Here is an 18718-nt window from a genome sequence, read left to right as displayed (position 1 = left end):
TTTTTTTTTTTTTTTTTTTTTTTTTTGAGTGAATGCCCACAGGTTTCACTTCTCAGTTGATTTCAGTTCTGTAAAGTCTTCCCCTTTCAAAGAGGAAAAGTTATTTTTAAGACATTTTGCTTGCTGTTGCTTCATTCCTAGTTTATGCTTTCCATTGTTGGCAAACATTCTCATATGTGATGAAGTATAAGAAGATGAAGGAAAGACCTTCATACTTCGAAATCTTAATAGCTTTATGTAACTTGTTTCTTATAATCTCTATTTTATTAGGTTTTTCTCTTCTTCAGGATAAAGTAAGGCATCCTTTAATACAAGTAATATGACAGGTTATTTCAGGCTTATGTTGGAACATTGCAGACCTTATTTCAACAGATGTACCTTCTGACAGGCTGATGGTTACCTAATCTGTACATTATCTGGTTGTGTATTCAAACTCCAAGGATCCGCAATACAATTTGCTAGAAGAATAATCCTTTTAAAATGTATATTTTTTATTGCAGAACAGGATGAGTCAGCATTAAAGAGGAGTGAACTTATTAACTGGTACTTGAAGGAAATTGAATCAGAAATAGACTCTGAAGAGGAACTTATAAATAAAAAGAGAATCATAGAGAAAGTCATTCAACGGCTCACACGCTATGTACGTACAGAACTGCATTTGCTCGGGTTTTGATGAGAGAGAGTTTATGGCTTACATCTTTAGGTTCCTTAGTGAACTATTTCTTGATGTCCATTTATTTTGAATCATTGTGGTCTAGTCAGGATTGTAAGTTGTAAAACAAGGGTTAATTAAGAGCAAGTAAATAACATATTTCCTCTGCTAAAACGAGCAGAACTTCGGTTAAATCTCAAAAGGTGGATGTGGAGTTTTAGTGTTTGGGTGTTTGAATCACTCTTAACTTTCAACTTCTTTCTCTCTTTGTCTTACTTGCTTCCCAGAGCCCCAGCCTAGGTTAAATCTAACTGCCTTTTCTTTATCCAAGCATCTAAAGAGAAAGCATACAACCATGTGCCAAATGCATGATTACGAATCTCAAGTGGACAGTTCTTATTGACCTCTCAACAGCACCGCCCAGCACTGTTACTTTTCCCAAGTCAGGCTATTCTCCCACTCTTAGAAGGCTTTTACACACCTTCTGTGTAGTCAGAGCCCTGGTGGTACACTGGTTAAGAGCTCAGCGGCTAAACAAAAGGTTCGAGTCCACCAGCCACTCTTTGGACACCCTATGGGGCAGTTCTGCCCTGTAGGTCGCTATGAGTCAGAATCAACTCAACAGCAACGGGTTTGATTTTTTGTTTGTTTCTCTGTACTCAGCCTACAACTTCTATCTTCTTTCTCACGTTCACTGTGCTAACCTTGTCTCTCATATCACAGAGAAAATGGTAGTCAGAAGAGAACTTCCTAACCCTTCTACCACCAGATGCATCAGCATCTAAGCCCATATACTCTGCCTTCCATCCTATTTAAGGCCAACCCCCAATTTGTAAAGGGACCCTGTCTCCTCGTTGTCTGCTCAGAGACTTTGCTCTGGGATCATCCGCTCTTCTACATCATCAGTTGTCTGCTCTTTACTCGATAATTCCCATCAGTATAAAAATGTATGGTGTATGGTAATATCCCTCACCTTAAAGGGGCTGGAGGATGCCAATTCCACATTCCGTTTAGCTAGTGTCTCATTTCTGTACCTCTCTTTACAGCAAAACTCCCGAAAAGACTCGTCTATACTTAAACCCTCCATTTCCTCTCCCACTCCTGGTCAACTCTTTGAACCTGCTCCAGTCAGATTTTCAAACCACCCCCCACTCCTGAAACACTGCTTGTCTAGTCACTATCAAATGACCTTTCATATTACCAAATCAGTTAGTTGTTCTCAGTACTCAACCAGTCAGCAGCATGTGTCACAATTTATTATGCCTTCTAGTAATACTTTGTTCACTCGGCCGTGTCTTGAGTCACCATATTTCCAGGGTCTTCTGTCTCACTGGCTGTTCATTCTTAGTCTCTTACTCAGTCTTCATCTTCTCACCTTTTAAATGAAGTGCACTGTGCTCAGTCCTCAGACCTCTTTTCTATTTATACTCACTTACCTAAGTGACCTCATTTGGTTCTATGAATTTAAACCATTTGCTAATGACTCTCACATTTATGTTTCCAGCCCTTGCCTCCCCTCTAAATTCCACATGTATCTAGCCAGCCAGCTGCCTGCTTGTGAACTAGTAGGCGTCTCACACTTAATGTGTTCAGAAGAGTTCTTTTTCCCTCCAGCATTCCCATGTACTGAGTTGCTGTAGCCCAAACACGGGGATCATCCTTTCTCCTTATATCTCCTCCTCTTCAGCAGCAAATCCTGTGAGCTCTGCCTTCAGTGTGTGTTCTCCATTCCCTTCGCACCACCTTCATTCCTTCCACTTGAGCCACTGTGCTGGACTTCTGCAGGGACCTTCTCACTACTGCCCCCCCTTTGCTTTGGCTCTCTGCCCATGAGTCAGGTCAGTCTAGGAGTTGTCGTTGTTTTCTTTTTTTAACTGCTCTGCTCCAAGACCTTGCAGTGCATCTCTTCACATTTAGAATAACATCCAGTCTCCTTCACATGGCCTGCAGAACCCTACACAGTCCAGCCCTCTCCACTCTTTCACTTCGTTTCATACCACTTCCCTCTGCCCGTACCACCCCAGGCACACTGGCCTTGTTGCTGTTCCTTAGATGCACTGAAGGTGAGGGCTTCAGAACTTGCCCTTTGTCTCTTTCCTCAGATACCACCCTCCATTCTGGTATCTGCTCAGACCTCCCCATAGAGGCCTTTCTTACCTCGCCTGTCTGAAGTAACAGCTCCTGCTTCTGCTGTCACCACCTTACCCTGCTTTGTTTCTCCTCACAGTGTTTATTGCCACCTAGCAGGATGTTCTTTACTGAGGTGTTTACTTTATCTCCCTCGTTAGGATGTAAGCTCCAGGGCCTACACTAATGCCTGGCTCATAGAGGGACCAGATATTTGTTGAATGATGCAGAGGATTTTGCACACTTGCCAGTCTTAAAAATTCAAGCATTTCTTTCTGTCCTTTTTGGAATTACTTTTACAGCACTGGTATAATATGCTAGGAAATCTTACTGAAATCGTAGTATTTGTTGAGCTTACTACTGCCTTAGTATTTTAAAAAAGGACTTGTGGTATGAAAAGGTCAGCATCCTAATGGGAATAGGTTTTAGCAATCTAGGAGTTTTGGGAGGGGTGGGTAGCAGACCTTCAGAAAAAGGATCAAGTCTAGTGTTCTGGGCATTTTTATACTACTGCCAGAGACCTGAGGACAAGTGTTTGTGTTTCACAGGACCATGTTCTAATTGAGCTCACCCAAGCCGGATTGAAAGGTTCCACAGGTGAAAGTGAGAGCTATGAAGAAGATCCCTACTTGGTAGTTAACCCTAACTACTTGCTGGAAGATTGAGGTATTGAAGTAACTGACCCAAGCTGGGAGGAGCTCTGCCAGTGAGGGTGATGTTTTAGGAAGATCTCTCTTTGTAAATAACTGAGTTGATGGCCTTAGGAGTCACATTCCTGCCATATGCTTTCATACCAACACAGGCGTGGGCACTTTCTTTAGTGGTTCTTGTCCAGATGAAGTTGGGACTCAATAATGTGTGGTTTTTTATAACTAAGATCTTTATTTTTCATGTGTAGGAAACTCTGTACCTTTTATGGTATGTGGTATCTTACTGGAGAAGCAACTTTTTTTTATTGCCAACTACTGCTTTATTCACCAAAATAAAATAACATGTTTTATACTTGTCTTTTGGATTTATTTCTATTCTTCTCTCATAGGATTGTTGCTTCCATCAGCTTGTGAATGTGAGGCTTCCTTTTTGTTTAATCTAGGGTGAGGGGATGGAAGCATGGCCTTGTGATCAGCCTGTAGGATTAGGTTCCTGTGAGGAAGAGCCCTTATTAGAATGACTTAATATGAAGACTAAGGGACCTTGGAGATAACCTCAAGGTTACTTCCAGTTCTTTTTTTTTTAAAGGCAAGGTATAAAAATACAAGGTTTGTTTGGTTTTTCCTCCACCACCACCCCCACCCCCCCATTACTCTTAATAACTTCTCTGACTTCTATGTTCTAAGGGTATTTCTCAGAATTGGTTTTCAACCACTTTTTTAAGAGAAATATGTCATTTTCTATATTAAAAGCTGTCCCCAAGTTTTATGGCTTTCCTCTAGGAAAAAATTTTACTGTTTATGCTACTAACAGTTCCTGAACCTTAGCTGTGATCAGTATGTTCATGAGGTAGCAGTTCCTATTGTTGTAGCTTTCAACAACAGATGGCATTGTGGGGCCTGCAGGGCTGCTAGAGAGTGGACTTACACATGATGTGTGAGTTCACAAATAGTAGCCTTTCATGCTCCCCTGGCTTATAAACAGTTGGGCTGGAAATGGATAGAGAAGTTACACAGCAGGTAAAGGGTATATGGCTTCTGTCAAAAGTATGTTTCTAACTAAGAGGGTAGCCTTGACTTTGGGATGAGCAAACCTCTGGGGCAGGATTAGACACCCTGTGGGGAGAGGGGAGCGTCAGTAGAAGACACAGACAAAGACAGGTCACTCAGTGACCCAGAAGAGAGCAAGAAAGAGTCCTCTCCCACTTCCAGTAGGAAGAGCTCCCTGCACCGACTCAGTTGATAAGGAAGATGGAGTGGGGAGAGAAACAATCCAGAGAAACAGGAGTTGGAACTTAAAGGAGAATTTTAAACCTAGAAAAGAGGAGTTCTTTAATTGGGGTATTTGTCCTTCCCTCCTCAATCCTGCCAGTAGTGAGAGTGGGGACTTCAGAGCAAGGTGGTCATTACTCCAAAAAAGTTTCTGCATGTTTGAATAAGTGCTTATATTTCCACACCCGCTTCCTCCACATGGTCCTTGTCAGGGAAGTGAAGTGGCTAATGGACGATGGAGCATCTTTATGAAGAAAATTAGAAAACGGTGCTAAAGCTAAGTGGATAGACGAATTTTCAGTTTGTTAGCCAGCTAGCCACAGTGTTTCCAATCACCTCATGTACATGCTAAAGCTGGACAATGAATAAGGAAGACCAAAGAAGAACTGAGGCGTTTGAATTGTGTTGGTGAAGAATATTGGATGTACCATGGACTGCGAGAAGAACAAACAAATTGGTCTTGGAAGAAGTACAACCAGAATGCTCCTTAGAAGCAAGGATGGCAAGACTACGTCTCACGTACTTTGGACATGTTATCAGGAGGGATCAGTCCCTGGAGAAGAACATCATGCTTAGTAAAGTAGAGGGTCAGTGAAAAAGAGGAAGACCTTCAACAAGATGGATTGACACAGTGGCTGCAACAATGGGCTCAAACATAATGATTGTGAGGATGGCACAGGACCAGGCAGTGTTTTGTTCTGTTGTACATAGGATTGCTGTGAGTCGGAACCGACTCAACAGCACCTAACAACAACATATATGAGTGTTGTAGAGAAAAGACCGTAGCTCCATTAGGGTAAAATCCAAAGAGATTTATTAAAGCCAAAGTTACATTGCAATGGGAGGCCACGAAACCTAGGCTGAAGCTCCTGGACCTTGGGAAAAATGCAAGTCACAAGTAATTATAGTGCTGAAGGGGGAGAATATTCCAGTTTTTCTCATTGGTTTACAATAATTAAGGTCAGTCAAAGGCAGGACAAGCAAAGCATGATCTTTAACATTACTGGTTATATGAGTATATTGATTGGTTAAAAGACATAATTGAAAGACATGGGGTCAAGGGGGAGTTCATGATGGTTACAAAGCAGTGATGTGATGGAAGTTTTCAGGAGTGATAAAAGTTACCCTGCTCAGAGCATCAATCTTCAGAGGAGATTGAGAACAAAGAGTTTCCATGATGTGACATTTTGCCCAATACTTCAGAAACTGGAGGAGAATGAGATCCTAAGTTTCCATTAAGTGTTCATGTCTTTTAGCCTGACCAACAAGAAACTCATTTCCTTAATGACAATGGGTTGGTTTCTAGGTAAGGAAGGTAGCATGTGGGTAAAAGTTTAGCTGGAACTGCTAGGCAGCAGATATAAAACCTAGGTGAAAGATTGCATTGAGCTCTTTGGGTTAGTTCAGTCACTTCACACAAGCAGGTTAGATACCTATTTTTATTTTATATCTTTATCATGAGTAATAAGATGAATATAATAAAAATGGATAATTTTCAAAAGAAAAATAAATGGCCTATTAACAGAAAGAGCTTCACCTCTAATCAGAAAAATGAGATGGCAATAAGATAATTTTTCCATTCCTCAAAGTGTCAAAAATGTAAAATTTTGTAATAGGTGTTAGCAAAGGCAGAGAGATTTCGGCACACTTCTATCTGGAAGTAGGATTTAAGTTTGAAGACGTTTGTTTTGGATAGAAGACTATCTGGATTTCAGTAAAAAATTTAAATGATATTCCTGTTGAGCCAGCAATTTATTTTCGAGGAATTTCTCTTAAATGTGGTAACACGTGGACAAAATGTTTATAAGGATATTCATTTGCAGCATTGTTTGCAACACACTGAAAATTAGAGCCAGTCTATGCTGTCAGTGTGCAAGAGGTTAAATTATGGTACATCCTTACTATGGAATGCTATGCATCTGTTAAAAAGAGACAGATCTCTGTGTTCTGATACGAACAGAGCTCCACGCACTATTGAGTGAAATAAAGAAATAGGAATAATATGGAGAGCACAATCCTATATACAGGTGTTCCTTGGAAACATTGCAGGTTTGGTTCCAGACCACTGCAATAAAGTGAATATTGCAATAAAGCGAGTCACACGAATTTTTGTGTTTTCCAATGCATATAAAAGTTATACTTACACCGTACTGTAATCTATTATGTGTACAGTAGCATGTCTAAAAAAAGTGGACATATCTTAGTTTAAAAATACTTTTGTTAAAAAATGGTAACCATCATCTGAGCCTTCAGAGAGTTGTAATCTTTTTGCTGGTGGAGAATCTTGCTTGTTGATGGCTGCTGACTGATCAGGGTGGTGGTTGCTGAAGGGTGGGGTGGCTTTGTCAATTTCTTAAAATAAGACAACAATGAAGCTTGCCGCATCGATTGACTCTTCCTTTCATGAAAGATTTCTCTAGCATGCGATGCTGTTTGATAGCATTTTACCCACAGTAGAACTTCTTTCAAAATTGGAGTCCGTCCTCTCAAACCCTGATGCTGCTTTATCAACTAAGCTTGTGTAATATTCTAAATCTTTTGTTGTCATTTCAACAGTGTTTACAGCGTCTTCACCGGAGTAGATTCTATCTCAAGAAACCACTTTCTTTGCTCATCCATGAGAAAAGTTTTATCATGAAATTGCAGCAATTCAGTCACGTCTGCAGTTACTTCCTCCAGTTAAGTCTTGAACCTCTCAGTGTTATCCATGAGGATTGGAATCAACTCCTTCCAAACTCCTGTTACTGTTGATATTTTGACCTCCTCCCATGAATCACGAATGTTCTTAATGGCATCTAGAATGGCGAATTCTTTCCAGGAGGTTTTCAGTTTACTTTGCCCAAATCTGTCAGAGGAATCACTATCTATGGCAGCTATTGCCTTGTGAAATTTATTTCTTAAATAATAAGACTTGAAAGTCGAAATTACTCCTTGATCCATGAGCTGCAGAATGGATGTTGTGTTAGCAGGCATGAAAACAATCTCCTTATACATCTCCATCAGAGTTCTTGGGTGACCAGGTGAATTGTCAATGAGCAGTAATATTTTGAATCTTTTTTTCTGAGCAGTAGGTCTACACAGTGGGCTTAAAATATTCATTAAACCATGTTGTAAACAGATGTGCTGTCATCCGGGCTTTGTTGTTTCATTTATGGAGCACAGGCAGAGTGGATTTCACATAATTCTTAAGGGCCCTAGGATTTTCAGAATGGTAAACGAGCATTGGCTTCAACTTAAAGCCATCTGCTGCATTAACCCCTAACAAGAGAGGCAGCCTGTCCTTTGAAGCTTTGAAGCCAAACATTGACTTCTCTAGCTATGAAAGTCCTAGATGGCATCTTCTTCCAGTGTAAGGCTGTTTCATCTACACTGAAAATCTGTTGTTTGGTGTAGCCACTTTTGTCAGTTAGCTTGATCTTCTGGGTAACTTGCTGCAGCTTCTACATCAGCACTTGCTCCTTCACCTTGCACTTTCATGTTATGGAGACAGCTTCTTTCTCAAACCTCATGAACCAACCTCTGCTAGCTTCAAACATTTCTTCTGCAGCTTCCTCACCTCTCTCAGTCTCCATAGAATTGAAGAGAAGGTTTTGCTCTAGATTAGGCTTTGGCTTAAGGTAATGTTGTGGCTGGTTTGATCATCTATCCAGACCACTGAAACTTTCTCCATATCAGCAGTAAGGCTGTTTCACTTTTTATTCGTGTGTTCACTGGAGTAGCTCTTTTAATTTTCTTCAAGAACTTGTCCTTTGCATTCACAACTTGGCTAACTGTTTGGTGCAAGAGGCCTAGCTTTCCGCCTGTCTCAGCTTTTGACCTGCCTTCCTCAATAAGCTTAATCATTTCTGGCTTTTGATTTAAAGTGAGAGATGTGCTACTCTTCCTTTCACTTGAACACTTAGAGGTGATTGTAGGGTTGCTAATAGATCTAATTTCAATATTGTTCTGTCTTAGGGAGTAGGGTGGCCTGAGGAGAGGGAGAGAGATGGGGGACAGCTGGTTGGTGGAACAGTTAGAACACACAATATTTATCAAGTTCACTGTCTTATATGGGCACGGTTTGTGGCACCCCAAAACAATTACAATAGTAACATCAAAGATCATTGATCACAGATCACCATAACAGACATAATAATAATGAAAATGTTTGGAATATTACAAGAATTACCGACATTAGCACAGAGACATGAAGCAAGCACATGTTGCTGGAAAAATGACGCCAGTAAGACTTGCTCAATGCAGGGTTGCTGCAAACCTTCAATTTGTAAAAACAGCAGTATCTGTGGAGCACAGGAAGGTAAAGCGCAATAAAACAAGGTATGCCTGTATGTTAAATTGGATGGAATGTGTGTGTATATAGCATACACAGACACATTTGCGTTTGTATATATGTAACAGCTGTCACTGAGTAGCATTGTTCTACACGCTACAAGAATGACCTCATATAATCCTCACAAGCTGTCAGTAACCCTGTTCTACAAATGAGGGAACCAAGGCACAGAGAGGTTAAGTGACCGTCCAGATGAGATTTAAACCCAGGTATTCTGACGCCTGGATAACCACCGGTAAGCTATGGGGGGGATAGGGGACTGAAGAAGGCACATTGTTCAGAAGTGGTTACCCTAGGGAGGGGAGGAGAGCAGCTGAAAGGGTATTTGCTAGTGTTTCATATATGTTTCTGTATCATTTGAATCTTTTACAAAATGTGTTCATAGATTACTTATGTATTTTTAAAGGGAAAAAAGTTTTTATGCCGGACTCATTTTTGTTCTATTATGTAAACAAATTTTAAAATAATTCTGTAGGTAAAACAAAAATGCAGAAAGCTTTAGACGTTCTTCAGATTCTTACGATCTTTATGTTTTTCAATATTACATTGGTGAACCATGTACTGATCTCATTATAGATAACCCAGTTAAATATTATCTCAACTGTACTTCATAAAGCTTCCACATGCCTCTTAGTAGCAGTTCCTTGAAAAATGAAGCTGCGTTGGAATTTAGTCTCAATCGTCCTCTTAAGTTTTTCATGCTGGGGGTTTGGCTGGGAGCCTGATAGAGATTTCATTTCAGCTGCTGGTCCTCTAACCAATGACTTGCTGCACAACCTGAACAGCCAACTGGGAAACCAGGGCTATAATGTTGCTACAGGTGACAAGGACATTTATGTTTGTTACCAGTCACTGCCTGCTTTCCTGCCAGAGTACTTCAGCAGTCTTCATGCCAGTCAGGTTACCCATTATAAGGTATTTCTGCCATGGGCACGGCTTCTCCCAGCAGGAAGCTCCGAGAATCCAGACGAGAAAATGGTGCAGTGCTACCAGAAACTCCTGGAGGCCCTGAAGGCTGCACAGCTTCAACCCATCGTCATCCTGCATGACCAGACACTACCTACCAGCATCGTCCAGGGAAGCCAAGTCTTTGCTGACCTCTTTGCTGACTATGCCACATTTGCCTTCCATGCCTTTGGGGACCTAGTTGGGATCTGGTTTACTTTTAGTGACTTGAACAGGGTGATGATGGAACTTACCCATCAGGAATCAAAAGCGTCACGTCTCCAGACACTTGCAGATGCACACAGAAAAGCCTATGAGATTTACCACCAAAATTTTGTTTCTCAGGGTAAGTCAGCATTGACCATTATTCTCCTTAAAGCAGGACTGAGCATTTCTTCCTGCTCACCTTTGATAGTCCTTGTGTAGCTGTACGTAAGCAAGAAATTAATGCTATATTGAAGATTTCCTCACAGAGCTAGGAAGGCATGGTTTATATCACCCAGTGCCCAACATTCCTCTTGAAAAATATCCCTTAGACACCTCTCACCCAGTTGTGTGTCTGTGCAGCCACCCAAGTATCCTTGTCCTCCTTCCCTTCTACTGTCCTGCCTCCCTGACTCCGCCTCTCCATCTTCCTCAGCCTCCCCCTTTTCTGTGTGGAGCAATTCATGCATTGTAGTTGGAGCTTACATCCTAGCAGGTGAGACAGACAGATATATAGGTAAAATAATGATACATTGGCATGTAGTGAGAAGAGAGTAATTGAAATTATCCATATTCCTACTTCATAGGGAACTTGAGATTCTGATTCAGTAGGTCTGGGGCACAGCCAGGACAATCATGATTTGAATAAATTCCCCCAGATAATGGGTACACCAGTTTTGAGAACCATTTTGGACTATACATGCTTTCCTGTTTTTACTATATCCTGTATACAGCTACCAGTTAAGGAGCCCTGGTGGTGCAGTGGTTAAGCAGTCAGCTAATAACCAAAACGTCAGAGGTTCAAACCCACCAGCCACTCTGCAGGAGAAAGATGTGGCCATCTGCTTTTGTAAAGATTCCACCTCACTGCTGTCGAGTCGATTCCGACTCATAGCAACCCTATAGGACAGAGTAGAACTGCCCCCATAGGGTTTCCAAGTAACGCCTGGTGGATTCGAACTGCCGACCTTTTTGGTTAGCAGCTGTAGTTCTTCACCGCTGCACCACCACCAGCCTTGGAAACCCTATAGGGCAGTGCTACTCTGTCCTATACTGTCACTGTGAGTCAGAATCAACTCAGTGACAACAAGGTTGATTTGGTTTGATACTCAGCAACCAGGGCGGGAAGACACTGCACATCTTGCAGGGCCACACGAGGGTTGCACTCAGAAAGAGAATGAACCGGTAGAGGTGTGGGAGGCAGGCTTTCTTTGTAGTAACAAGAGGATGAGGTGCCCCTTGGTTCCCGTGGGAGGATGTGATTGGCTTGTCTGAATAATTTCATGGGTTGGCAGGGAGGTGAGACCCATTAGGTTGAGGACTGGGTGGGGCGCAGTTGGTTCAGCTGAAAGGGGAATTAACCAGGTGGGGAGTCTTTTCTGCTGGTTCAGGGGCATATCTGGCAAGAGCAGGAGCACTTGCAGTTAGGCCCTTTGGACTTGTGAGGCTCAGAGATGTAAAGGCAGCACATGAAAATGTAGGCCTTACAATATACCCCTACTAGGATGGCTATAATGAAAAAGACAACGTGATGAACATAAGTTAATGTCACTGAACTGTACCTATGAAGAATGTTGAAATGGGAAATGTTTTGTTACATATATATTTTCCACAATAAAAAAAATTCAAAAAATAAAAAGATAATGATAAGTCGTTGGCAATAACAATGGCAAGAATGTGGAGAAATTGGAGTCCTCATATATTGCTGGTGGGAATGTAAAATTCTGCAGCTGCTTTAGAAAACAATCTGGCAGTTCCTCAAAAAGTTAAACTCAGTGTTTTCCCATCCCTACCCCTCCCCTCCCTCGTAACAATCAAAGATTGTTTCTTTTTGTGTATAAACCTTTTCACGAGTTTTTATAGTAGTGGTCTCATACAATATTTGTCCTTTTGTGCTTATTTCACTCAGCGTAAACACTAAATAAACAGATAAGTGGTAACTTTGGTGAACGGTAAGATAGTACACAATACTGGGGAAGCCAGCACAGTTAGTCCAAGGCAAGGTCATGGAAGCTCCATAGACACATCCAAACTCCCTGAGGGACTGAATTACTGGGCTGAGGGCTGTGGGGACCATGGTCTCAGGGAACATCTAGCTCCATTGGCATAACATAGTTTATAAAGACAATGTTCTACATTCTACTTTTGTGAGTAGCGTCTGGGGTCTTACAAGCTTGTGAGCAGCCATCTAAGATACTCCACTGGTCTCATCCCGTCTGGAGCAAGGGAGAATGAAGAAAACCAAAGACACAAGGGAAAGATTATAGTCCAAAGGACTAATGGACCACAACTACCACAGCCTCCACCAGACTGAGTCCAATACAACTAGATGGTGCCTGGCTACCACCACTGACTGCTCTGACAGGGATCACAATAGAGGGCCCCAGACAGAGCTGGAGAAAAAAAGTAGAACAAAATTCTAACTCACAAAAAAAGACCAGACTTACTGGTCTGACAGAGACTAGAGAAACCCCAAGAGTATGGCCCCTGGATACCCTTTTAGCTCAGTACTGAGATCACTCCTGAGGTTCACCCTTCAGCCAAAGATTAGACAGGCCCATAAAAGAAAATGAGACTCAAGGGGCACACCAGCCTAGGGGCAAGGACTAGAAGGCAGGAGGAGACAGGAAAGTTGGTAATAGGGAACCCAAGTTTGAGAAGGGGAGAGTGTCGACATGTCGTGGGGTTGGTAACCAATGTCACAAAACAATATGTATATTAATTGTTTAATGAGAAGCTACTTTGTAAACATTCATCTAAAGTACAATAATTAAAAAATGGATAGCTGAAAAAAGCTTAATAATTGTACAATCAGATTCATATTTACCCACCAAACACAAGATTTGTGAAGTTGCACAGAAAAAAAAGTTAGACTCCATATACAGCAAAACCTGTGAGAGCTGAAACTCGATGGGACTGCCTTGTTTTTCCAGTCTTTCAAGTTTTCCGCTTTTGACAGGGTGCAGTCTTACTACTTTTTCTATCATTTGTTTTAGTGGAAAACATTTGAGTTTTCCTTCTCTGACAGGTTTCTGCCGTACAGTTTCCAGCTTTCGCAGGTTTTACTGTATATGAAATTCTACAATAACAGAAAGCGAATCAGTGATTGCCTAAGGCCAGGCGTATGGTTGGGAACAGCCTGGAAAGGCGCACAAGGGAATTTTTGGGGTGATGAAAATATTCTATATCTTGATTGTGGTAGTGGTTAACATGGGCGTGTAAATTTGTCAAAAACTCACAGAAATATTTACTTAAAGTGGATGAATTTTGTTGATGTAAATCTGAATAAAGTTGGCATCTTAAAATGAATGCAAAATAAAGACATTTTCAGACAAAAAAATTAAACTCAGAGTTGCTATATTCCTCTCCTAGGTATATACCGAAGAAAAATGGTAACATATGTCCAAAGAAAAACTTGTACACAAATGTACATAGCAGCATTATTCATAATAGCCAGAAAGTAGAAACAACCCAAATGTCCATCAACTGATGAATAGGAAAACACAATATAGACTAGCTATACAATGGAATATTTTTAGCCATAAAAAGGAATGAAGTTCTGGTACATGTTACAACATGGATGAACCTTGAAAATATTACGTTAAGTGAAAGAAGTCGGACACAAAAGACTACATAGTGTACAATTCCATTTGCCTGAAATGTCCAGAATAGTCAAATCCATAGAGACAGAAAGCCGATTAGTGGTAGCCAGGGGCTGGAGTTTGGGGATGGGGAGGTGACTGCTAATGGGTATGAAATTTCTTTTTGGAGAGATGAAAATGTTCTGGAATTAGTGGTGATGGTTGCACAACCTTGTGAATATACTAAAACCCCCAAATTGTACCCTTTAAAGGGTGAATTTTATAGTATGTGAATTATATATTTCAATTAAAAATGTTAAAAACATAGATGGGAGGATTGAGGGTTCATTAACAAACAAACCCTAACAGAGCTTACATCTACCTGTATGTTCCTCTCCTATCCCCTTCCTAGCCTTCCCTCCACCAGGTTACCACTATGCTCAGTATTCTGTTGATTGTTCCGTGGCTATTTTTCCCTTTGGAGCCCACAGTGATTTATTGGTACAAGGCCAGACACTTCAACTACAGTTTTTTCTAATTACAGAGAAAGTGACATTTTAGCAAATAAAGCACTTTCACCACATTTTTTGTTATTTTTTTAAAAAATCCATTAAAGAGCCACTGACTGCCAGTATAAATTGCAGTTCTGAGTTTTTTTCTTTAGAATGTTTTTGTCAGGGTATGATTTACATATAGTGAAATGTATAGATCTTAAGTTTACAGTTTGATCAGTTTGACAAATGCACACACCCATTTAACCCATACCCCTATCAAAACAGAAAACATTAACCATCCCCTCAGAGAATTCCTTGTGCACGTTCTGATTCAATCTCTGCCTCCAGAAGCAACCACTGACCTGATTTCTATCACGTAAATACAAATGGAATCATATAGTATGCACTTTTTTTTTTGTCCTCTTTTAGTATAATGTTTGTGAGATTTCATGTTATTGCATAAATTATAATTCCTTTCTTTTTTTACTTCTGAGTAGTATTCCATTGTATGGATGTACCATAGTTCGTTTATACATTCACTTATTGATAGGCGCTTGGGCAATTTCCAGTTTTTGTCTATTAGGAATAAAACAAGAATATTTATGCGTAAGTTTTTTGTGGACATATTTTGATTTCTCTTGGATAAATACCTAGGAGTGGAATTGGTGGTATACGTGTGTTTAACTTTTTGAAGAAACTTCTAAACAGTATTCCAAAGTAGTTGTACTCCTACCAGTAGCATATGAGAGGTCCAAGGACCCATATCCTTGCCAACAGTTGGTGTGATCAATTTTTTCTATTTTAACTGTTCTGGTGATATTTCATTGTGATTTTCCTTATTTTAAAACAGTTATAATTTCTATCAAAAATGTATGTGTGCTTAAATAATACATTGTTCAATTTTGCTTGATTTTGAGTACCATAAAAAAGTATTACGCCTTTTGTAGTCTTATAGGACTTCTGTTTTTTCATACAAAATTACGTTTCCAAGACTTATCTTCAATAAGTCAATACAGGTATGTGTCGCTTAATGTCCACAATATATTACATGAAATAGGACATTATGTGATTTGGACATTGTGCAAACACCATATTATATACAGGCAGTCCCCATACAATCCGTAGTTAAATCCTCATAAAGTCCGACAAAGGCTGAGAGCTGCATCTACTGGCAGCCCCCTCAGGAGTGCAGGGGGTGAGGCGGAGAGGTGGTCTTGGGGATCAGATGTGTGGCTGCCCTGAGCCCGACCCTGGCTGCCACCGCCCTATTGGTGCAGCCGCTTCCTAATCATATGTGCTGCTGCCACCACCCAGACGGGAGCCGGTGAGCGCCTCCAGCCTTTCCGTGACCCCGCCAGAGCCGGGGGCAAGAGCAGAGGAGCTTCAGCAGGCACTACCCTGCGCTGGGAGTGAAAGGCTGCACTGTTGGGCGGGTGAATGAAGCCAAGAGGAGGGGAAAGAGGAGGCAGACGAGGAGGAGGTGCTGCAAAGATGCACCCTGGAACCCCTCTGCTTGTTCACTTTGGTGATTTGGGGTCTTTAAAACCATTAAGGGGAAATAATAAAAGGAGAGCTGCTTTCCCTTAAAAAAAAAAAACTTATGGGACCACAGACGTATATGTGGTCCCATGTTGCCCAGATGGATGTTATGAGGCACATGACTCATATCTGTAGTTCATTCTTGTTCACTGCGGTATAATATTCCACTGTGTGACAAAGCCACATTTTATTAATCCATTCTCTTACTAATGGAGATTGGAGTTGTTTTCAAGTTTTTGCTATTACGAAAATTGCTGCTATGAACATTCTTGTATACAGTTTTGTACATGTGCAAGAGTTTCTCTTGTGTATATTCCAGGGCTTTGAACTGGTTCTTTCTGGTTCGAGCACCTGATGATAATTTGCATTTCTAACAAATTCCCAGGAGGTTATACATAAGAATCACCTGGGGGATCTTGTTAAAATGTAAATTCTGATTCAGTACATCTGGGGTGGAAATGTAAATTCTCAGCAAGGAACTTGTTAGAAATGCAAATTCTCAGCAGGGGTTCAAACTAGAAAGAACCAGTTCGAAGCCTTGGTATATTCACAGGCAATTGCTAGTCATGGGGTATACAGATGTTTAGCTTTGAGAGAAAATATAAATTGTCTTTCCACTGTGGTCATACCGATTTACATTCACAGCAGCAATGTATGAGTTCTTGTTGATCCCCTGTAACACGTGTAATTCTCAGAATTCTTAATTTTTGCCAGTCTAGTGGATGTCAGGCAGTATTTCTTTTATGATTTTATTTACCTGATTACTGTTCAGGTTGAGCGTGCTTTCTTGTGTTTATTAGCCGAATATATTTCCTCTTCCCGTTTATCTATTGAGTTGTTTGTTGTCTTACTGATTTGTAGGACTTCTTTATATATTTTCAAATCTAATCTGTACTGATTATGTGTGTTGACAATATCTTTTTCCAGTTTGTGGCTCGTTTTTCCACTCTATGGAGTCTTTGACAAACAGCAGTTCTAATTTTCATATGGTCAAATTTATCAATCATTTCTTTCAGTTGATTTTTCTGATAGCATTTTTTTAAATGGTACTTTTTACAACTACTTTAATCTGTATCTTCTTTCTTTAGAATTCTTAGTTTCCAAGTGTTTTCACCCTCCTCCCTACCTGCTGTATCGCAAAGTTCTTAGGTAATTGTGCCTCTTCACTACACCCGTTCTTTAGGGAGTCATTTTCTGTCATTGAGTAGCAATTTTTTTTTAAATTGTACTTTAGATGAAGACTTACAGAGCAAATTAGGTTCTTATTAAACGATTAATACACATGTTGTTTGGTAACATCGGTTACTAACCCCACAACATGTCAACACTCTCCCCTTCTTGACCTTGGGTTCCTCGTTATCAGCTTTCCTGTCGCCTCCTGCTTTCTCATCCTTGCCCCTGGGCTGGTGTTCCCATTTAGTCTCGTTTTGTTTTATGGGTCTGTAATCTTTGGCTGAAGGGTAAACTTCAGGAGTGACATCAGTAATGAGTTAAAAGGGTGTCCGGGGGCCATACAAGATTTCTCCAGTCTCCATCAGAGTGGCGATTATTAAGAAGTAAAATATGCAAAATTGAAAGCCATTCTTAGTTTAAGAGTTATTTTTTTTCCCTTTTTAATCAACACTTTAAAAAATTAATAGACTATTTTTTAGAACGGCTTTGGATTTACCGAAAAATTGAGCAGATAGTACAGAGCATTCCCACATATCCCTCCTCTGTACCCAGTCTTCCCTATTATTAACAACTTACATTAATATGATACATCTGTCACAATTAATGAACCAATTAATATTACTAACTAAAGTCCATAGTTTATTCAGATTTCCTTTGTTTTTTCTTAATTTCCTTTTTTCTGTTCCAGCAGCCCATCCAAAATACCACATTTACATTTAGTCATCATGTCTCCATAGGCTCCTCTTGACTGTGACAGTTTCTCAGACTTTCCTTGTTTTTGATGACATGACAGTTTTAAGCAATACTAGTCAGGTATTTTGTAAGGTGCTCCTCTACTGGGATTTTCCTGATGTTTTTCTCGTGATTAGACTGAGGTTATGGGTTTGCGTAGACAGACCACAGAGATAAAGTGCCATTCTCGTCACATCATATCAAGAGTACATATTGTCAATATGATTTATCACTGTTGATGATGACCTTGATCACCTGGCTGGGTAGTGTTTGTCAGGCTTCTTCACTGTAAAGTTACTCTTTTTCCCCTTTCTATACTGTACACTTTGGAAGCAAATCACTATGTGCAGCCCACACTTAAGGAGTGGAGAGTTATGCTCCCCCTAATAAACACTTTTTAGAAGTTCTTTTCTAACCTTTTTATATCCGTTATTATAAACTGCCTATTGATGCCTTCAGTGTATCGCCACTGGGGAGGATACAAAGGAAGTCAGAGAGATTCTTGGCAGGAGATGGAGGGGGTGGGGTGGAAAGGAGTGGCTGCCCCACTAATGTGAACAGTAAGAATTGCACATAGCACCCTCCATTTGGCCAACACTGGGACACACTCCAGGTAATATTAGTAATCCTCACCTCACCCCAACCCTGGCAACAGTGGTGGCTTGAAGTAATGATGTCAATTCAACATTGGCCAGATTACTTTTCTTGAAGCATTTGGGGCAAAAGGGGAGGGGGCTATTTTGTTGTGGACAACTGCAATGGTATCTTAATTTCCTAGTGCTTCTGTGATAGAAATACCACACATGGGTGGCTTTAAAGAACAGACATTTATTTTCTTACTGTTCTGGAAGCTAAAAGTCCAAATGAGGGCCTTGGCAGTGTCAATTCCTTCCTCATAGGTAGCACCTGGCATTCCTTTGTTCCTTGGCTTGTAGACAATCTTCACATGGCATCTGTCTTCCCCAGTGTGTGTGTATCTATTCTGCTCTTTTTATAACTTAGAAGTGATTAGATTTGGA

The 18718-nt window shown here is 40.6% G+C and overlaps 2 protein-coding genes across 2 annotated transcripts in view; both read left to right on the top strand.

Moving 5' to 3' along the window:
* Window positions 1-3781, top strand: part of MCM6 (minichromosome maintenance complex component 6) — a 44023-nt gene extending 40242 nt beyond the window's left edge. The window contains exons 16-17 of the mRNA XM_004375094.2: window positions 501-640; window positions 3328-3781. Of these exons, the coding sequence (XP_004375151.1) occupies window positions 501-640; window positions 3328-3444 (257 nt within the window). The 3' untranslated portion in view covers window positions 3445-3781. The remainder of the gene's footprint in view (window positions 1-500; window positions 641-3327) is intronic.
* A 4732-nt stretch (window positions 3782-8513) lies between these two features.
* The window catches only part of LCT (lactase), a 53250-nt gene continuing 43045 nt past the window's right edge, over window positions 8514-18718 (top strand). The window contains 1 exon segment of the mRNA XM_004375093.2: window positions 8514-10322. Within this exon segment, the coding sequence (XP_004375150.2) occupies window positions 9683-10322 (640 nt within the window). The 5' untranslated portion in view covers window positions 8514-9682.

This window comes from Trichechus manatus, unplaced genomic scaffold (genome assembly GCF_000243295.1).
Source record: "Trichechus manatus latirostris isolate Lorelei unplaced genomic scaffold, TriManLat1.0 scaffold00033, whole genome shotgun sequence".
NCBI lineage: Eukaryota > Metazoa > Chordata > Mammalia > Sirenia > Trichechidae > Trichechus > Trichechus manatus.
Note: the sequence above shows the minus strand (reverse complement) of the source record. Positions and strands in the feature narration are given on the sequence as shown.